The 20,534-nt window shown below is 40.2% G+C and overlaps 1 protein-coding gene across 1 annotated transcript in view; it reads right to left on the bottom strand.

The window, feature by feature from the left end:
• Positions 1 to 15,086: 15,086 nt before the first annotated feature.
• Positions 15,087 to 20,534, bottom strand: part of NTNG1 (netrin G1) — a 351,142-nt gene continuing 345,694 nt past the window's right edge. The window contains exon 8 of the mRNA XM_011935216.1: positions 15,087 to 16,529. Within this exon, the coding sequence (XP_011790606.1) occupies positions 16,300 to 16,529 (230 nt within the window). The 3' untranslated portion in view covers positions 15,087 to 16,299. The remainder of the gene's footprint in view (positions 16,530 to 20,534) is intronic.

Raw genomic sequence — 20,534 nt, 5'->3', positions numbered from 1 at the left:
AACTGGGCTTTAAACACATGCGATTGGACCTCAAAGACCACACTCCAAACCACTCTCCCAAACAAGGAAAGATCCTTGAAATCTAGATGGGTATTGGAGTCCTCTTGGCAGTGAGGAGGCTACTGGAATAAGAATGGCTAACCCCAGCAGACTTTTTCTCAGAGCTTAGCATCTCGTGACTCAGGCATACCCTCTGCAATCCAGGAGGGCCAGCCTTCTACCCTCCATGGGTGCTAGAATAGTGGGGAACTGGACTTGCTGGAAAGGAGGGTGGTGATCCCTTCCCTGGCCTAGGGATTACAGCTGTAGGGGATGGAAAGAGCATCAAGCCTGGTATCTGAGACCCAGCTCCCCCTGCGTCTTTAAGCCACAGCTCTTTCCTCTGTAAAATGAATTGTGATGAGACTTGAAGGAGATCAAGTATACGAATGCGCCTAGTGCAATGTCAGGTGCATAACTGGTGTTTGGTAAAAATGTACTTGCTCATGTTTTCACTTAGAGAATGAATGTCTGAGGGGTAAGGGGCAGCCTTCCCCCTACTCCCAGGGGAAACTCTTACATCAAGCATTTTCATGCAATAATGTTAGAACCTTCAACCATGGCCCAGAACGATGCTTATAATCGTCCTTTATATTTCCTCACAATGATGACGCTAATGTTTTAACTCTAGTTAGAGGAGGAGTGAGGATCTACAGGAGACTATTCTTGTACTTGATGCCTTCTATGAAGTATCGTTTCCTTTTATTTGTCTTATGTAATGTGCTGGTAATTTCATTGCATAAGTTGGCATTTCCAACCAATGTAATTACATTTGGAAATAGTTATAAGAGGCTATTACTAAAGAAATCAAATGTTTCTCCTCTTTATGTAAAGTGGAGATAATAATTCCTCTTAATGCTTGTACTGTGCTTGGAGAGCCTTGGCTGAAAGAAGTTTTGCAAGCACAAAACAGCACTCCCTGTCTCACTTTGTCCTTATTTAGCACCTATCACAAGAGTGCCATTCTGGCACAAAGTAATGCAGAAAGCTCAGTCTCTGGGGACCTATCAAATGATCATGCCACCTGAGTGACTGGATGTTAACATTAGGAGAGAGAAAATGTCAAATGTAAATTAAGGGCTCCTGTCACAAACATGAACAATATTGTCCTTGAAAGTTACAGATAAACACAGGCTAAAGTGGCACCGTTTCTTCTCTTCCTGTGATCCAGGGGGAGATAACAGCCCAAAGTGACTTTAGGCCATGCCAGTTTGAGAGGTTGGAGGAGCAGGCTAAGCTGAAGAAGGTCATAGGGCTCAGATGCTTCTTGGATCCAGCTGATTAGTGGTGAACTGTGCTTTCCCTCCTTCCAAACCCCCAGCTGAGCCATGGAGGATACAGGGAAGGAACACAGACTATAAGGCACAGTGCTTGGCATATTGAGGGTCAATAAAATATCTGAAGAGTTATTTTAGGGCTACCATATCACCAGTTAAGTTTTACACATAAGCCACAGAGCCATCTACCGTACTTTTACTTGTCTACTGAGCATCAGTTTGGCAAACAGTTAACAAACACCTGTTAGGCCCAGAAACTATTAGTTTCCAGGAACAAAGAGACAAATAAAACAGTCCTTCCTGGAGAGACAAAAAACAAAAGCATCCCATGGTTCAATGCGGGGATGGCATGTCATTTTCATTTCTTGAACTGAAATTCTTTTCCAGTGCTAGTGGTCCTTGGGAGCACTGCTCAGACGGGTCCTAAGGCCTCCTCTGGGTTCTGCAGGCAAGGGCGCTGCGATCAAAAGCATTTGTTCATTTATTCATTAATTCCACAGATATTTGTTTAGTGCCTTCTATAGCGTCAGACACTGTTCTGGGTGCTTGGGATTCAGCAGCGAACACAGCAGATATTCTAGTTGAAGGAGACAGGCAATTAACAAACAAACAATATAATGGCAATGGTGGTAAGTAGTAGGAAGAGAAAGCAGGATAAAGGAATAGAAAGTGATGGTGAGAAAGAGGGGCCTCTCCGCTGAGGTAACATCTGAGCCAAGTCCTAGCTGAATTTTGGAGAATATCTAGGGAAGACGATTCCAGGCAGAGGAAACAGCAGGTACAGAGCCTCGAGGCAGAGTGGGCTTGAGGGAAAGGCAAAGAATGGGTCCAAAGGGGAGTCAGGCAGGGGTGTTTGAATTTTCAGAGAAATTTCGCTAGAGAAGTAGCTGTGGGCTATATATGGAGGGTCTATGAGCCTCAGTAAGCCTTTCATACTTTAATCTACACGTGAGGAGAAGTCATTGGCAGGTTTGAGCAGAGGCAGGCATGACCGTATTTTCTTATTTAAAGGGGAGATGGAGTGAAGAGGGGTAAGACTGGAGGAAATGAAACCAGTAAGGATGCTGTCTCAGTAGGCCAGCGAGGAGAGGTGCCAGGTTTGATATGTGACTCAGAAGTGGAGCTGGAAGGGCTTGCTGACTGCATGTATGATCGAAAGAGTAATCTTCAGGTTTCTGGGTCTGAGAAACCGAGTGAAAGGAGATGTCACATCGTGACTTGGGGAAGTTGGAGAGCAGGTAGGGGCTGGAGGAGGGGAGCATATTAGTTTGGTGTTTTAGACATATTGGTTAAGTACTCCTATTAGACATCTAGGTAGGCATCTCAGAGACCACTGGACACAAAAGACTGATTCTAGGGAAAAGATGCCTTTGACATCCCTGGAGAGTGCTTCTAGTTCTAGTTCATGAAGGCTAGATAATTCTTCAGACACAATTTCCAGGCTTTGCAGTTTCCCTTTTGATTGTGTAACAAATACCGGTTACCCTGTAAAATTTATTCGCCATGTTTTCTGAATCAAAACCTGGCGTCTATGGTTTGATAAACACCAATAGTTCAAAGTTGAAACTGATCAGAATGTCCGGAAGCATTATTGCTGAATTGGCTAATTCATGCATTTTTGAGTTCCTTCATTCCACAAGCATTTATTGAACACCTCCTACATACTTTGGCACTTATTAGCGAAACTGGCAGAACAGAAATAAATCTAATTAAAGCAGAACCCTCTAAGGGGGTTAGTTTCCTCATTTTATTTCCTATGAGCACCAGAAATCCTCACTGAAATATTTGCGTAACTTCATCAGCATGAAAGATGACATAGCCCAGGCCATCTCTCTCACTTCTTGTACCACCCTCCTCTTTGCTTGGTCTGGTCAGCCATGTTTCCCTCTTGGTGTTCCTCACATACACTCTTGCCCCCAACATGTGCCCTTGATGTATCCTCCGCCTGCCAGGTTCTTCCCTAAGATATTGGTAATGCCTATTTCCTTACTTAATTTAGGTTTCTGCTTAAAAGCCATTGTGTCACGACGCCTCATCTCATCTCTATCTCAGGTGGCCTCAACCTACTATTACTCTCCATTCCTGGATCATGTATCACCATCTGTTCCTCTGCTCTTGCCAATCACCCATCACCAGAATATGAGCTTTGTGAGAACAGGATCATATTGTCCTCCACTATATCTAGGTGCTAGAATCAAAATCATTCCTGGCACATACTACATTCTCAATGAGTAGTTGGAGAATGAATGAACAAACTTAGCAAGAGCTTTTTGTTGTTTGTTTGTTCTTGTTTGAACTCGGGACTTTAGATGGTGTATTACTTTACCACTGCTAGGTTAAAAGTCCAAGATCAATGTGCTGGCATGGTTGGTTTCTCCTGAGGCCAGCCTCCTTGGCTTTCAGAAGCCTGCCCTCTCATTGTGTTCTCACATGGCCTTTTCTCAGCACACATGCATCCCTGGTGCCTTTTCTTCTTCTTGTAAGGACAACAGTCGTATAGGATAAGGGTCCCCCTCCCACTGCCATATGGCCTCATTCAACCTAATTACCTCTTTAAAGATCCTATCTCCAAATCCAGTCCCACTGGGGGTTAGGGATTCAACATATGCATCTGGGGGAATGCAATTCAGTCTGTAACGGATGGAAAAATTATGGCTGCTTATAATAATGGACTTTTTACCCTGGCCTCTGCAATGAGGTGAGCTTTGTATAACAGCACTTTTAACAACAGGAGCCTATTCCCTCATGCTCAACCCAGGCCTGACTATTCTAACAGCAGATTTTCTATGGCATCCCATCTACAACAGTCTTCTTTCCTGTGCCCCGTATTATCTCTGGCCCTGATGTCTTGCAGTGGGTGGTCTTCTCCTTGCCTGGGGCCCTTGGCTTGATCATGGTTGGCATTTGCCTTTGATCACTCACCTTTGGGAAGGTGGTGGACTGCTGTAACCACTGATAATCTCTCTGAGAGGTCTGAGTGTACATTCTCTGGGTCACCAGGTTCTCCATTCAGAAATAGTGTGCTTCCACACGGCGCAGAGAAATTAGGCTTGGTGTGACAGTTGGATACCCTTTGATAGAAGGGGTCTCTGTGTGCTTGGAATTCAAACGTACAGACCTTTAATTTGGGCAATACTCAGGGTGACTTAATTTAAGTACTTAGTGTCCAGTATCATATGTGTGCTTTGCCAGACCTGCATATACAATGTCCAAGAGGACATCAGCGTCTAGTATGGAAGCCTGTGGGCTAAGCAGCCACATAGCACAGTCAGAAGAAGGTGTTGATAGAGGTCGCAAGGTACTGTGTGGTCAAAGGAGATAGTGTCCACCCTATCTGGGAGGGTTGAGAGAAAGAACAAGATTCCAAATTCGTTGACACTTCTCCCAGTGAGAGGCAAAATCTATGCCCCCTCACATGAATCTGGGTTAGCTTCTGACTGTGTTGAGTGATTGAGTTCTGAGGCTAGGTCATAAAAGGCATCTTGATCATTGAAATGAGACGTCCGACTTCTCTGCAGCTGTGTCGCCAGCCAGGCTAGGTGTTGGCACTTGGATCATGTGGAGAGTGGACCCTCTAGTCCCAGCTGCCAGTCATGTGAATCACCCCCAGTTGAGGCATCAGACATCACAGAGGAAAGATGAGAAGCCATCCTTTCTTGCTACCCACTAAGTTCTGGGGTAGTTCGTCATGCAGCAATGGTAACTGGAACAGGGCATCAAAATGAAGACTCCTCAACCAGGTCCTAAGGGATAAGCTCATCAGATAGGCACAATGAGGAAGCACATATCAGGCCAAAAGGACAACACATGTGAAAGCATGTGGTAGATCAGAGTCTGATGTCTTCAGGGAAGTGCAATCACTTGCATTTAGCTGGAGCACAGGCTGGCAAGCAAGATGAGACTGAAAAAATATGCAGGGACCAGATAACAAGGAGACTTGAATGCCTTGCAAAGGCCTTCATCAGGCTTGGTTCCATTCAGGTTAATCTAAACTCACTGCTGTTTCTCCTCTCCTAATAATTTACTCATGCCCTGCTGACTTCTTAATGAAACCAATTGTTGGGCAGTATTTGAGATGCTATCCAAAATACAGAAACTAAAGAAGCTCTTTATTTCCTATGTCACTGACCACAGACTTCCAATTTCACTGTTTTAATATTTTAATTGCGAGTGTAACAATAAAGTGTCCATTATATTGCCCCCAAAGAAAGGGTGTGGGTGTCAGCCTCTGGAATGCTATGATTTCCAGGGCATAGAGCGGACTGGGTCTTGGAGCAGGAGTCTCTGAGGGGAGAGCTAGGATTGCTCTACTTCTTGAAATTCTCTGTTCCCCCAGAACACCTCCATCACATTTTTTCTGAAATTAGAATTTCCTTTTACTTTTAATAGGAACAAAAGCCTTTTCCTTCCTTGGAAAGGAGGATCCCCATTCTGTATTCTTGTTGAGGCAATTTTAGAAGTACCTTCTCTGCTGCAAGATATTGTAGTGCGTTTCCATAACATATTTAAAGGCTCACTCCTCAAAACTGTCACGTCTGGAGAGCCCTAGATAAGTCAGCAAGGACAAAGACGTGATGACTCTCTCCTGCCCCTAGTATTACAGGCAGCTATCAATTCCAGCTCATTTAGGCTGTTCCAATCCCGGCACCAAAAGCCATTTCCATATTATTACACCAAACTGAAAATTACAGAGGCTGTGTATTCCTCTGCAGAGTCTCCAATTTAAGCTTGTAACTTAGCACTAAGTTATTAGTGACATGCATCATTATTCTCAAGACACATTCTCTCTGCAAAATTTTGTTCTCCAATCCTTTGGAAGATGTCAGCTGTGCTGCTCAGACTCTCCACTAGGCAAGCTGCACTGTTCATGTTAATGCGCTCTTACCACAGGCTTTAAAATTAATTTTTGATCATTGATTTCTTACATTAACAGCCCCCTGAGCCCTTCTAGTGGGTAGAGAAACATCACAGAGCGAGGCCACAGAGTGTGTCAGTGGGCAAACTGGAGTTGGAACGAACCAGGCTTTAATTAAGTGGGCTCTCACAGGGCCTCAGAGCATCCGTTGGAAGCTGCAACCATGAGCTGACAAGAAAAACGAGAATCTTGTTTCTATTTTTCTTTTAGTCTGGAAGTAGCCTGTTTTGGTCAAATAATTCAATTTAGGAAAAACCAAATATTCAAGTTGAGAAATGATACATGCAACCCATTCAATTGTTTTGATTGCTTTATTGAATCAAGAAAGTAAACAAAAAAGGTTTGACTATTTATGTGCTCCAAAACATTTAACTGCTCACTCCAGAAAATCTCTAAGGTCTTGGCCAGCTGTATGATTCTATTATTTTATCATTTTTGTCAGTAAAAATTGTTGAATTTAGAGACCAGAATTTCCAATAGCTGGAATTGCTTGAGTGGGAGAATCTAGTGAAATACATGCTTTAGCCATATTTTATGACTAAATTGAAAATGTGTAATTTTAACTCACATTTGATAAATGTGAACTTCAGATAAGACAGTTTCATGTACATTATCTCATTTAATTTTCACCACAACCCTTCTGGGTAGGAATAATGATGCCCATTTTAATATTAGTTAACCTCAGGGAAGCAGAGTTTAGGTTAAACCCAGTGCGCTTCTTGTTAAACTGCAGTGAGGTTTTTAATTAGCTTAAGCCAATGGTTCTCAAAGTCATGTCAAGATCAGCAGTTTTCAACCTCCCCTGGGAACTTGTTGCAAATCACACCCTTTACCTCCATTTCAGACCTACTGAACGAGACACTCTGGGGCTTGGCTCCAGCAAACTGTTTTACTACAACCCTCTAAGAGATTCTGATTCACACTCGAGGTTGAAAATGGTTAGCTCAAGGGCCAAAGATATTTTTCTTTTTCTGAGACAGAGTCTTGCTCTTTCGCTCAGGCTGGAGTGCAGTGGCACGATCTCGACTCTCTGCAACCTCTCCCTCCCAGGTTCAAGTGATTCTCCTGCCTCAGCCTCCCGAGCAGCTGGGATTACAGGCACAAACAACCATGGCCAACTAATTTTTTGTATTTTTAGTAGAGACAGAGTTTCACCGTGTTGCCCAGGCTGGTCCTGAACTCTTGGGCTCAAGTGATCCACCCGCCGCGGCCTCCCAAACTGCTGGGATTACAGATGTGAGCCAGCGCACCCAGCCAAGGGCTAAATATGATGAAGACTGAAAAATGCAGATGTTTCTGTTTTAAGACAAGGAGAAATATATCAAACTCTGACATTAGAAAAGGTAAATTGGGATATATTGATCCCATTAGAAAAGGTAAATTGGGATATATTGATCACTTTTTTAAAAAAAGAATAAACCACAGGTTTTAATTAGGAATACTCCCAAATGAATTCAAAATGAGATTCAATTTGCAAATCTTGAGTGTATATACATTTTCTCTTCAGGAACTCTCTTTATTTTAGCTCTTATTTATATTACTTAATACAGCAGTAGATTTATATTACATTATTTAAGTATAATGAGGGGCACACAGTCTCAAATGTGTATTAGACTCTGTTGCTCCAATCAATTAGAGCAGTGCTTAGTACGTTACTAGAAGCTCAACAATTGCTTGTGAATGCACATATAGAGCCTTACTACATGCAGAGTCCTCTGTGTGTGTGTGTGTGTGGGCATGTGTGTATGTGTGTATGTGTCCTGTCAGTATTAACACTGATAATCTAGCAGGAGAGAGAACAAGTCACAAGGTAAGTCACACATAGGAGGAACTAGCTGTTGAGTCAAATCTTTAGGCAGGGATAGAAGCAGTGAGATGAATTGGCAAGGTTTCTTGGAAAGACAGAACCTGATGTGGGATAGGGTTTTAATGGGTGAAGAGTGTTGAAAAGCATTCTAAGTTTTTTAAAAAAGACCTAAATACAGTCGAGAAGATGAGAATGGGTAGAGCTTTTTTAAGGCTCATGGGTTGGGCAGGTGTCCTGGGGCCAGTGTGAAGATGGATTTTGAGTCTGAGGTGTGGAATGATAAGTTGATCCTGTAAGATTGTTAAATGGGGTGATGAGATAACAGTAATACTGTCTCATGAATATTACCCTTTAAACTGATAAAATTTAAATTAATGTGAGGTTCAACACTTGAATCCAACTATAGAAATTTAGGCACCTTTCACATACTGTATCTCTATTATGCAACCATATACACATATGGTTGACTCAAATTTTGCTTTGTTCATTTAATTGCTGCTGTAAGTCACATTTAGCCATCTTCTTGTAGTTTACATATATAACTTATCAGAAGCAATTAAGTTTCAGAAAGCAAACTACAAGTCAACTATATGTTCATAAACTGCATTAATAGAGGTGTAGTATATTATTTAGAATAAAGATGGTAAAAAGAAATACTTAACATTGTACCTGGCTCAAGACTTTTGATAAAGGTTGTTAATTACTAATCTTTTTATTACCATTAGTATTCTCCTGTTGTCATTGTTGCTGATGTAAGCTCCACGTTCAGGTCATGTGTCACATTCAAAACTTTGAAAGTGTCGCATTTATTGCATTGGAGCACTTTCAGAGAAAGTTATGGCAAGACTTCTGGCTGGAAACTTCCAGAAAAATATGCAAATGTGGAACAGGAGCCTGAACATTTTATCGTGATTATCACTATCATGGAAAACTACAATTTACTAAGGAATTTCATATTCAGTAACTCATTTTGATTTTCATACTAACTCTGGGAAGTGAATATTTCTACTACTTGAATGTTATTAGCCCCATTTTGGGGGCTAATCAATGGGAAAATTAGGTGTCTACAGCAGTGTTGTCCAACAGAAATATAACGTGAGCCACACATGTAATTCAAAAATCTCTAATAGCCATATTAGAAAAGGGAAAAAAATAGTTAAAATAAATTCTAGTAATATATTTTATTTTATCCAGTATATCTAAAATATTATCATTTTAATGTCTAACCGATATGAAAATTACGAAAGAGGTAATTCACATTTTTTGTTTTTGTACGAAGACTTTGAAGTATGGTGTATCTTTTAAATTCATAAGACTTTGGACTGACAACATCGATATGCCCAGTGGCCAGAGGTGGCTAGCAGCTAGTGGCGGGTGCAGGTCTAGAGGACTGATTAGGAATGTAAGTCCTCCCATAATCAGAGTAGTGCCCACAACTCAGGGAGCCATAAAAACAATTAGAAAGACCTTTGCTCCTGATCTAATGTTTGTAAGCTAGAACAGCCATACAAATGAAACAAACCAGTCAAAAAGGAAATGACTTTGTGCCATTCAATCCAAGTGTGTTCCAGTGTCACGCATATATTATTTCCTTTCTTATAAATTTTATGAGTAGTGTGGGAAAAAAATGGTTGAAGCCCTTTCTAGCAAAGTGTCTACAATAAAGAAAAATCAGAGTGGGTTGCTTCTCACCACCCTGAAAACAGAATCAGAGCTCACGCTATATCAGACTTTTTCAGAAGGTAATATATAGAGACACTCACACACACAAGAGGGACTACAGATGCCCTTAGCAGCTCAGGTAGAGATAAGATCAGTATGAAATAAATTAATAACTGATTATAGGAAAAACATGTGCTTTCATATACCTGAGTCATTATCATTCATTCCCTGACAACAATTTATTATGTAATACGACTTTCCACAGTTGGGGTAAATCGTAATCTTAGGATTCAGAGCAGTCATTCTTCTACTTTTAGGCCTTTTATAAATTTAAAAAAAATAATTTCTTTCTTTATTCAGAAAAACAGTGTCATATATATGGGAAATCTTACGTATAATTTTAAACATTTCACTGATAGACTCCCCACAGTGCCCTCCCCTAACCTAGTTTGAATTTTAGGTGTAGAAGTCCTGTTTTGAAGTCACTTACTGTAATGTGTTGTGTGGGGTCTGCTTGGCAGCCTGAGGACCATTGATCAGAATGCATTTATATTTGATTGCTTTCCCAATTATGAATTGTAATTACACAGGATGTAAACATGAGTTTAAGTGGTTGTAAAGCTCTCCGATACTTGTCACGCTATTAATTTAATAAATGGGATATTTAGCTGAGGTCTTTATAATTAAGCATCAACTGACTGAAAGATTCTTGAAAACATTGTCATACTATATTTGGACACCCCCCACCTTTTTTTTTCTTTTTTTTCCCAAAGGGAGAGAAAAAGAGACGGAGAGTAATGACACTAATCTCTTTGCCTCTAGGTGTTTATCACACCATGAAAGCCAAAACAATTACTCAGGGCTTCATGGGATAGTCATGACTGGTAAATAGCAAAATGCGATTTCCTTGGAGAATGCTTTCCTGCAGTGTTTCACACTGGCAGAGGGAAAACCATTCCCCAACAGGAGCAGCCCTCCTTCAGAGTGCAAATACAAACGAACAAAAATGACATTATGTTCTTGCCTGCCTGGGGCAAAAAGAATCACCTATTCTTAACAGGACTTCAGGTGTGTGATTTTCTGCCATTTTCTGTCTTTTATTAGATTAGAATGACTGCCCCTTGTAAGAGCAAAGCTGTAATGTGGTACTATCAGGGCGGCTGGAGGATACAGCTGTGGTACATTATGTCTTCAAGGGAACTTGACACATTCTTGCCATGCAGGAGTTTCAGAATCTATTCAGATAGATGTAGGAGGGGTAGTAATTATTTTTTTTCTTTCCAGTCATTTTTCCCCATAGAATTCACAGTTCACTAATTTAATAATAGTTAAAAGTAATGCCTATGAAAAAATGGGACTAAGTTAAGAAAATGAGGATTATTTTTACTTTCAATCCTCTGCAGTTTGCTTTAGCCAGGCAAGCTAAATCTTTAGTGTTAACATAATTAGATTTTGCAGAATAATGGCCCATTTTACCACTTATCATTTTAGGTTAATAAAAACATCACATAATTTTAAATGTTACTACTCCATTTTAATTCATCTTTCAACGAAAAACAGCTTTTGGGTGATGAGAGAAGGCAGAGGGGGATTCCGGCACTTAATAAATGCTCAATTATGTAATTCTAAACAACACCCTCTAACATCATTTAGGCTTTCTTGCTAGACTTGTTTCAAAACCTACTCTAAAAACGTATTAGGGACAGAACTTTTCTGTCATAGTAGATCTCAAGTAACTGCATTTTATTCATTATCATTATGAGTTTTTCACAGATGTTATTTTCTCATTTCTAGTTCAATGCAATAATATGTTTTATACAAGCAATATGTCTGTTTCTTAGTTATTTGATTTTTCAGATGCAAAATGAAGATAATAATATGTGAGTCACACCTCACCAGGTGTTGAGAAGAGTAAAAGTTCACTATGTTCCCAAGATTACCGGTGAAAATTCAAAACATAATAGCTGGCATTCTTAATTTTCTCTGACATCATATTATGTTTATGTGCAGTTTATTCTGGGAATTTGTTGGCATCTGTTTTAGGTAACTAAAGGAGAAAGCTACTTTTAGTTAAAGAAAGTAAAAACATAAAGTATAAAATCATTCTATATGGAAATGGTCAGAACTGACAGAATATTTATGTCAGATGAACATTTCATGTTTCTTAGAAATAAAATTGATTAGAATGTAATCCTTATTTCCTGAGGCAAAGAAAGACTTGTGCATGGCCAGATACTTAAATCAAAACCCCGAGAGTGTCCCTTACCTGTATTTTCTTTCCTCTATATTATTAAAACTTTCCAATTGGACTTCCTTTAAAAACAAAAAACAAAAACCAAAACCTGGAGTTTTATCTGGTGGCTCATATTGTTCTCCGATACAGCTTAGCCACTGCCACCTTGCCATCCTTCTCAATTAAGGCTGGGAGTAGGAAAAGTAGGTAAGGAATTCTAGTTCAGATTCGGGAAGCTGAGCTCCGAGTTGTACCAGATTAAAAATACCTACAGAGTTTTCACATAACAAATATATAGAAAATGTAGTTCCCACATATGTTGGTCAATCCTGTGAGCAGAGAGTCTGTTAAATAGGTATTTTATTTAGTGTTTAACAACCGGTAAAGTATAACAACCCATTTCCCATATAGTACAGAGCATTCCATTTCAGAATGCTGGGTCTTTACATCCCAGTCATACTGGATTATTGATGGTAGAGCATAAAGGAGATGGAACAAAACATTCGATGTCAAGATTTCCTCACCGTTGTCCCCCAGTGCATCCAAAATTTCTTATACTCCAGTCAGACCACAGGTCCAAGAGAAGGTGAGGAGAGCATTAACTATAGGGTCAGCTGAACTGTGGAGCAGATGCCTTCTTCCAACCTGGACCTTCCTTTGTGTTACCTGGTGAGCAGTTTGCGCCAACTTAGGGATCTGACTTAAGGGCACCTCAGGCAGATCGACCCCAAATATTGCAGGACCTTGTGCAAAAGTACCAATGGAGGACCCCACGCCACATGTCTAAGTATTTAAAAGTCATGCATAAAGCTAACAAACTCTTAAATTATCTTCCATCCTGCCACTTTGACATGTGATGCTTTCATAACCCTTGGAAGTCCAGGTATAGATTTAGAACTTAGACTGTTCAGTGTTCTGTACTGGCCCCCGGCCTCATGGTAGCCCTTGTCTATCTCCCTCCTACCCTCATCCCCTTATTTTTCAGCCTTGGACTCTTATTTTCACTGCAAGTGGTTTCTCCTTTTTTGTGTGTAAATTCCACGGTGAACACTCCAGGCCCCAGGGCCTAATCCACCCACACAGACGCACCCTTTGCCGCTCCCTGTGCGCTCAAGATGGTGCCTGCCTTCAGGAGTTTAAACCCCCAGAGGGGGCCCACATTTGGCCTAAAAGTGTGTGTGGGGGTATTATCTGAGTAGGAAACTCTAGGTTCCTGATATCTGGGAGAAACCTGGAGGAGAGTCAGATGGGTCTCTCTAAGGAAGGTCCCCTCTTTGCTGGACTAAATTATTCCTCTAGACTGTGTACAGGGTCAGAAATAAATAACTCTTACATCACAGCAGGGCATGTCCATTATCTTCCTATAAATAGCAAATCTTTCTGGATAGCTGAACCTTTGTCCCATTTTTTTGAAATGTTATGCCCATCAATAGTATTGACAGAAGGAATTATATCAGTTCCATGTGGGAAAGTTGATAGATTAACTCATATGCAAGACTATATTAACCCACTTTAAGGGATCTATCAAAGGGAAAAAAATAACAAGAATTAGGACTTCAAATGTATGAACAACTGAGTACCCGCTTTTCACCCCAATCCTGTTCTTAGGGCGTAACATTGTAGATGGAATCAGCTTTGAAAGAATGCTGGCAAGTAACAGATGAATCAAGTCCACTGAGTTGAGGTTTCTTCAAAGGAGTAGCTCCTTTAGAAGAACTTGAGAATCCAGATTTAAAAAGAACATTTCATTTCCATTTGCTGTATACCTAAAAGTGAATTTTTATTAAAAGCAGATCACATCACTTCAGGAAATTCAGAAAACTATATCTAAATACACTGAAGGAAAGATATTCCTCATCAATTTAGATTCTTACAGCCTCAGAAAGATAAAATGCAGATGAATCAGTTTAAATCAGGCCTTCATTAAATTTTAGAATTAGCTTTTGGAATCCCAACTATTGAGGTGTGCAGTGTCTGATTCCTGAGCATTGCGACAAAGCCATGAGCAGATAACGGTAAAGTGCATCGTTGCCAGAAATAACATGGGCTGCCTTTGGTTTGTGTTAATAAAGTATAAGACAACTTAAACTCCAATTTTAATATCAGAAATCCACCTCATTATAAATAATCTCAAACTCCCTATGTTATCAGCATTTTCCTGTGTTTCTTTGGTGAGCCTGAAATGTAATTTTCTATTTATGCTTCCAATGTAAATCTCCAATTTCTGGTTGGCCACTCTGGCACTAAGCCTAAGCTCTAATTTATTTCCATCTTTCCTTATTTCTTACATCAAAAGAGACTGTTGGTTTGAATAACAAACATTCAATAGACTTAGACGTGGGGTGGCAGGCGGCACAGGCATTACCTGTTTACCTTTTATTGCCTTCTTTGAATTGGCTTTTCTGGGAACAAAACCAATAAGACATGCTGTTCCTTCATCTAGTTTTTACCCAGGTTATTTATCAGGAGACATTCCTCCCCCCTTCCCTGTTTCAGCAAGGAGTGGCAGCAGGGTGAAGAATTCAGACTGGAACTAGGCTTCTGACCTGACATTATCATAGGTTATTGTTCTACCAAGTCATGCAGAATTTCATTGTCCTTAAGATTCTGGTTCGGGCTGATAATTGTTTTTGATTCCAGGAGATGCTTCTGTTAACACATTTGTAACCTGTAGGACAACAGTGTACTGGGAACAAAATGCACACTGTTTTAGCCTCTTTGAAACTTTGCAAAGGTTCTTCCCCACCTGCCTCCCCTTGCTGTCTTGCACAGTAATTGGCCTAATAAAAGGCAGAAACAAGAATTTATTACACCTTGGGCAGTACTTAAAACAAACTTTATTCTCAGGAACAGCAGTTATGTCTACTTGCTGCTTTATATTTTGATATTTCCTCTAAATACTTAAGTCTGAATATATTCAAAGTCAAATTGCAAATCATTCAATTTCCCTGCTCCTTTCCTGGTTCCCCAGGTTGCCTCTTATGATACTCCATGTAAACACGGTATTTGGAAAGATACATAGATCAGCATCCCTAGAGTCACATGATCACCATCAATCTGTGAAAATAGCATGACTTAAAAATAAAAGTCTCTTAGTACTCTGCCAACAGGCTTTGGCATAATCTTGGCAATCACTTAGATTTTTTTTTTTTTCTGTTGTAATTTTTCCCAAGTGGAAATAGTCTCATATTTTGCAGAAGTTGTCCAAGCTAGTGAACATCAATCCATCTTCCTGGGTACTAAATTCGTCAGCTGAATGTATTCAGTCCACACAGAAATCAGTAAACTGAGTGTGAAACTGCTTGGTGGCTGCTTCTTTCATCTTAAGAAATTGCAATACAAATTCCTGAAATCGTTTATGCAGGAATTTTTATTCTTTAAATCTTCCAGTGTTAAAGCAACAAGAAAACATTTAGAATGTCCTTTGGTGGAATCTTATTACACTTGTTATATATGTAAACTGATATTCTTTGATGCCAGCACGTTCGTTGCCCTTACAGAGAAATCTCTGCACAATGAAACAAAACAGAACGAAAGAGGACAAAATAAAATGTCAGTCTTTGCTGATTTGAATTAGATACATTAACAGATTGTCTGGTAACACAAATTGGCAATAATACAAAAAATCTACATATTACAGTATTTCAAGAAAAATAACTTCATTTGAATACAAAAGGATAGATACACTTTCTTTTTTCCTATAGCCACTCTTGTATAGTGGGTGTGTGCTCGCACTGGACTCAGTGCTGCTAAGATATACAGGGGTATGACTGGCTTGCGCTTTTGGAGGGGGCTGTTACACATGTGCATCACTAACATCGGACAAATAAATCTTTCAACCAACAAGGGTTACAGAGCAACGTTCACTAAAGCACAGGTTGGAAGGGATTCAGGGACGGAAGCAGGCCAATATGGCAGCTTGTAACAGATTTCCTTATGCCCACAATGCACCTGACAGCAAAGAATGCTATTTGGTTGGTCCACACACTGGGCGGAGTCGTACTAGGGCGCACCACGCTAGAGTAGCCAATGTTTTTAGGTCTGTTGATTTGTTTGTTTTTTGTCTTTCCTGTTTGGGGGTTGTCGCAGCCTTTGCAATCCACAATATGCTCTGCAGCTGGCAATGTGATTTGCAGTGATAATATCAACAGCTGCCAACTCCTCTGGAGTCAGAAATTAACAGTCTTGACTCGGATGTGCTGTCCACGGGTGATAAATATGGCTTAGTTCAGTTAGGCCTTCTTAATTTGTACACTGTCTGAGTGGGGGTGTCTGTATGTGTGTGTTTCCTATGTTAGTAGCAAATGTTTGGGTTGTGTCTGCTTTCCCACGGCACAGGCCCGTCCGGTGTGGCTGGAGGTGACAACTAGAACACCAGGGGGCTGGCGGTTCCCAGCAGCGTGGTCAGCAGCAGCAGCGCTGGGGAGCCGTGCGGGGGCGCACCCTGGCCAGAGTCGGAGCCGCAGCTGCCAGCCTCCTCGCACCGCAGCTTCTCGCAGAGGATGCCCGTGTATGCGGCCGGGCACAGGCAGCGCACGTTGTTGTGGCACGTCCCTCCGTTCTGGCAGTGCAGGAGCTCGTTGTCGCAGACATTCGCTGCAGAATGAGGGGGAAGGTAGGGGGTGGGTGGGCGCGGGGAGGAGAAGCAGAATCAATTTAAGTTCATCTGGTACATCATGTTTTCAGCCTAAAAAAAAATTTTTATCGATCTTTGTGCTCCCCGCTCCCCTCCACAAACGAAGCCCGTGACTTCAATTTCCAAACAAATGTAGTTTTCTGCCTTTGTTATTATCATATTAGTCTTTTTCATGTAATTTTTTTGCTGCAGTCTTGGAAGTTATCATTGTCCGTTTGAGGCTATAGAATACAAAGTAATGCAATAGTCCTGGTTTGGCAGTATCTTTTCTTCATGGAACTGGGACCTGTTGTGACCTCTTGGGTTTTTAAAGGACAAGTGCCCGATGCAAGAGTGCAGATCTTTGAAGCCAGATGAATGGTATTTAAAATGCAAAGCAGTATTGTTAAAATGACCAAAAACCTCCAAGGGGTGGGCCATTCTCTCGGTGCGTGATTCCAGCGCTGCATGCATGAAGACAGAACCCACTGGGAGGCATGGGGATGGGGGGGTGGGGACATGGGGAAAGTAGCATGCTCCAGGCAGGCAGCAGCCAGATGGGAAGAGAGAAAGCTTGTTTCATGGGAGGAGTGTGAGGAAAAGCAGTCACATTTGCCCCTGACAGCCTATTAAGGATTTTTATCACCTTGTAAATATGGGAAGTATAGCCCAAGGTTACCTTGATTTCTGGGAAGAGTAATAAATGCAGTGGCGAAACCCTGATTACCAAAATTTCATTATGTCCATCAATTAATAGAATCAGTTTGAATAAATCAAGACAAGCAACTTCAGAGACTAGAATTCATTCACAGACCCTGTTATGTAACTTTCACTTCTAATAATTTCTTATTTCTTCAAAATTCTGACTAACCTCATTAATTCCATGTCTTCTATTCTTTTAGACAATCACTGTTTCACTGATTTAGCAGAATGTTAAATAGAACCCAGGGAAATTAAAACAACAACAAAGAGTAAAAGAGCCAAGAACATTTCCCAAGCAACATATGCTGCTTAAGCACTTAACATATAGAACCCCTCTGGAATGAGAGGTGGGGGACAGAGCAGAAAAAGTAACTTTTTATAAATTGTAACATTTTCCATTTTTAAAAAATGTCATGGTGAAGTTTCCTCAGGGATGCCACATGAGTTCAACAACACACTACACACTCACATACACATACCTAATATTACTATTAAGTGCAAAGTATTAAAGGCAAACAGCTCTACCCTCCAAGTAGTAACTCAATAGAGAATGTTGCCTTGTCCATTAATTATGTTCAACAGTCATGTCAGCTTCAAAAGAAGCTTCTTACACACAAACATGCCAGTGCTTTGTGTGCGAATGAGCTTAGGAAAGATGGTGGTGGATACTCACATGGTGAATAACAGAGTGCCCTAAATAGCCCACTGTTTTACTGCTTCCTCAACATTTCCTTAGTGACCTCTAACACAGTTGCATAGTGTATTGGAATAATTTTCAAATGTATCCACTCTTGCTATCTGTAAATGTCAGAAGTGACTATCAAGGCCTACTAAATCCTTCAGGCTCCAAATATTGATGTGCAACACAGTGTTCCATGGTTTCTAATGATTATATAAGCTACCTCTTATTGAGTGGCTTAGAAATCATAATATTAGAACCACATTATTTTATGAGTCATGGTTAAAAATGTCAAGATCTATAGCTGTGAAGCAAAGTCCACAAGTGTAGATTGGTTAGCCTCATGGTCAAAACTGACAAAAGCCCTTGTGTTCGGCTTTAGTTAATTTGGAAAGCATATGTAGGTTTTCAGGATTTTATTTTGCTTACACTTGAAGAAATACGTTTAATTGGGGCAACATGGAATAAACAGATCCAGATAACTGTTTTCATCTAAAGTTAAAGATCCTCAGCATTTCTTGTTCCAGGCAGCAGAATGCTGAATGGGATATTTCCTTTCATTTGGGCACTAGAGGTAGGGAAATATCTGTTCCATCAATATCGATAATTGCTTGCCTTGAATAATTGAGAAGAAATCAATAGTTAATTACATATCACTCTCCTTTAGAAAAAAAAAAGCTATTTTTCTTCTTCTTGGATGTGAATATAAATCAGCTGTTGAACAGAGGTTTCTTTTTTCAAGAAGCTGGTGATTAAGTTAAAATTCAATATTTTTCCTACATTTAAATAATTACCAGTTGATTTTGATAGTTGTGAGAAATTTAATAAATACACTAGGAACAAATATAGCCCAGAATTAGTAATCTCATGGATTGGCAGGATATATTTTCTGTAGGAGATAAATAGAGAAAAATAAAACCTATAATATATTTCATTATTTATAATTCACTATAAAACGTATTACATTTGGTCTCTTGATTGTGCTAGTCCTCCAACAAACACAGAACTTTACCATACATACAGTGCTCTCTAACTGTTGAAATCACGTGCTAGAAGCACATCTAAACCTAATTATGGATCTTACCTGATATTCATAATTCATGCTCCATCTTCATGTCATTTTGAACCAAAATTGTGGTAGTTAATAAACAACTAGGTGGTTAACAAATATCACTAAGCTCTTCTTCAGTGTGCTCAACCTTGTACTAGACCCCACAGAGAAAATGAAAGAAATATAAAGCATGATTTCTGCTCTTATGGAGTTTAAATCTGGCTGGGATGATAAAATATCTACAAGAAATGATCTAAGACTAATTTCATTAAAATGCCCTTATTAATTCCATCCAGCTTAACCAATATCTGTTGTATGCCAGGCACCCTGCTATATTTTATGGTTGTAACTAACTGCCCTAAAGGAGTACATGGTTTGGCAGAAAATAAATGGAAAATAAACAAACGCACAAACACACATTATGATACAATACAAAAAAAATCTACAAAAAATGTCTTTACAAATTACTAGGGAAACTCACATGATATCATAAATAATTACTTTTGGGAAGATTAAGGGAGATTATAAAAAAGAGATTGTATTTGAACAAAGGCATTCATCAGGCAGATACTGGTAGAAAGACCATTATAAACAGGGAAACTGCATGAGTAAAGGCAAGGAGATGTGAAAGTGTATTATATTGGTTGTTAAGCAATTGTCTCTCGACTCTAAATCCACCCTTCTGATGTTGAACTCTGCAAGTTGTCTGCTGGATCCCACCAACAGAGGGCACTAGAGGGAGCAGAGAAGGTAGGAGGCATGGAAGATCCTGTTTCTTTGATGCTGTTTGATGGTGCTTCTAGCAGTATTGCCCATCAATGGCCCTTCACACCAACAGCAACATGTGGTTCCAGTGTTAAGCTTTATTCATAACCAGCTTCATCTCACCCTTAGAGGTTCCTACACCAGCCTGGAAGCATCCCTTCCCTAGAGGTTTAAGCCTCAGCTCCCAGGAGGTTCTATGCAGCATTTCAGAGGCAGCTGCAGCAGCCAGCCATTATCCCATCTTAAAGGTGCAAGTTTCAGCTCTGTGGGGGTCCCTTTTATCCAAACTTTTACTTTCTGATAACTCCATCCTCTTTCCTATAATCCCTCAGTCCCAGAGTGACAGATGGTTCCTGCTTACTTAACACAGGAATTACTTCAGTATCCTGTTCTCATTTTAAAATTTCAAATGCTTTTTAAACCATTTGTTTTAATAAATTCTCTCTGTTGAAATACCTAGAAATGGTTTCAGTTTTCTGCCTGAAGCCCAGCTGAAAGACACATTAGTGAAGGATGCATGGACTGGTATGGCTGGATGTTGTGGGAAGTCAGGGACCTCAAACAGAGGGACCGGCTGAAGCCATGGCAGAAGAACATAAATTGTGAAGATTTCATGGACATTTATTAGTTCCCCAAATTAATACTTTTATAATTTCTTGTGCCTGTCTTTACTGCAATCTCTGAACATAAATTGTTAAGATTTCATGGATACATCACTTCCCCAATCAATACTATTGTGATTTCCTATGCCTGTCTTTAATCTCTTAATCCCATCATCTTCGTAAGTTA

This window comes from Colobus angolensis, unplaced genomic scaffold, assembly GCF_000951035.1.
Source record: "Colobus angolensis palliatus isolate OR3802 unplaced genomic scaffold, Cang.pa_1.0 Scaffold141, whole genome shotgun sequence".
Lineage (NCBI taxonomy): Eukaryota > Metazoa > Chordata > Mammalia > Primates > Cercopithecidae > Colobus > Colobus angolensis.
This window is presented reverse-complemented; position numbering and strand designations above follow the sequence as displayed.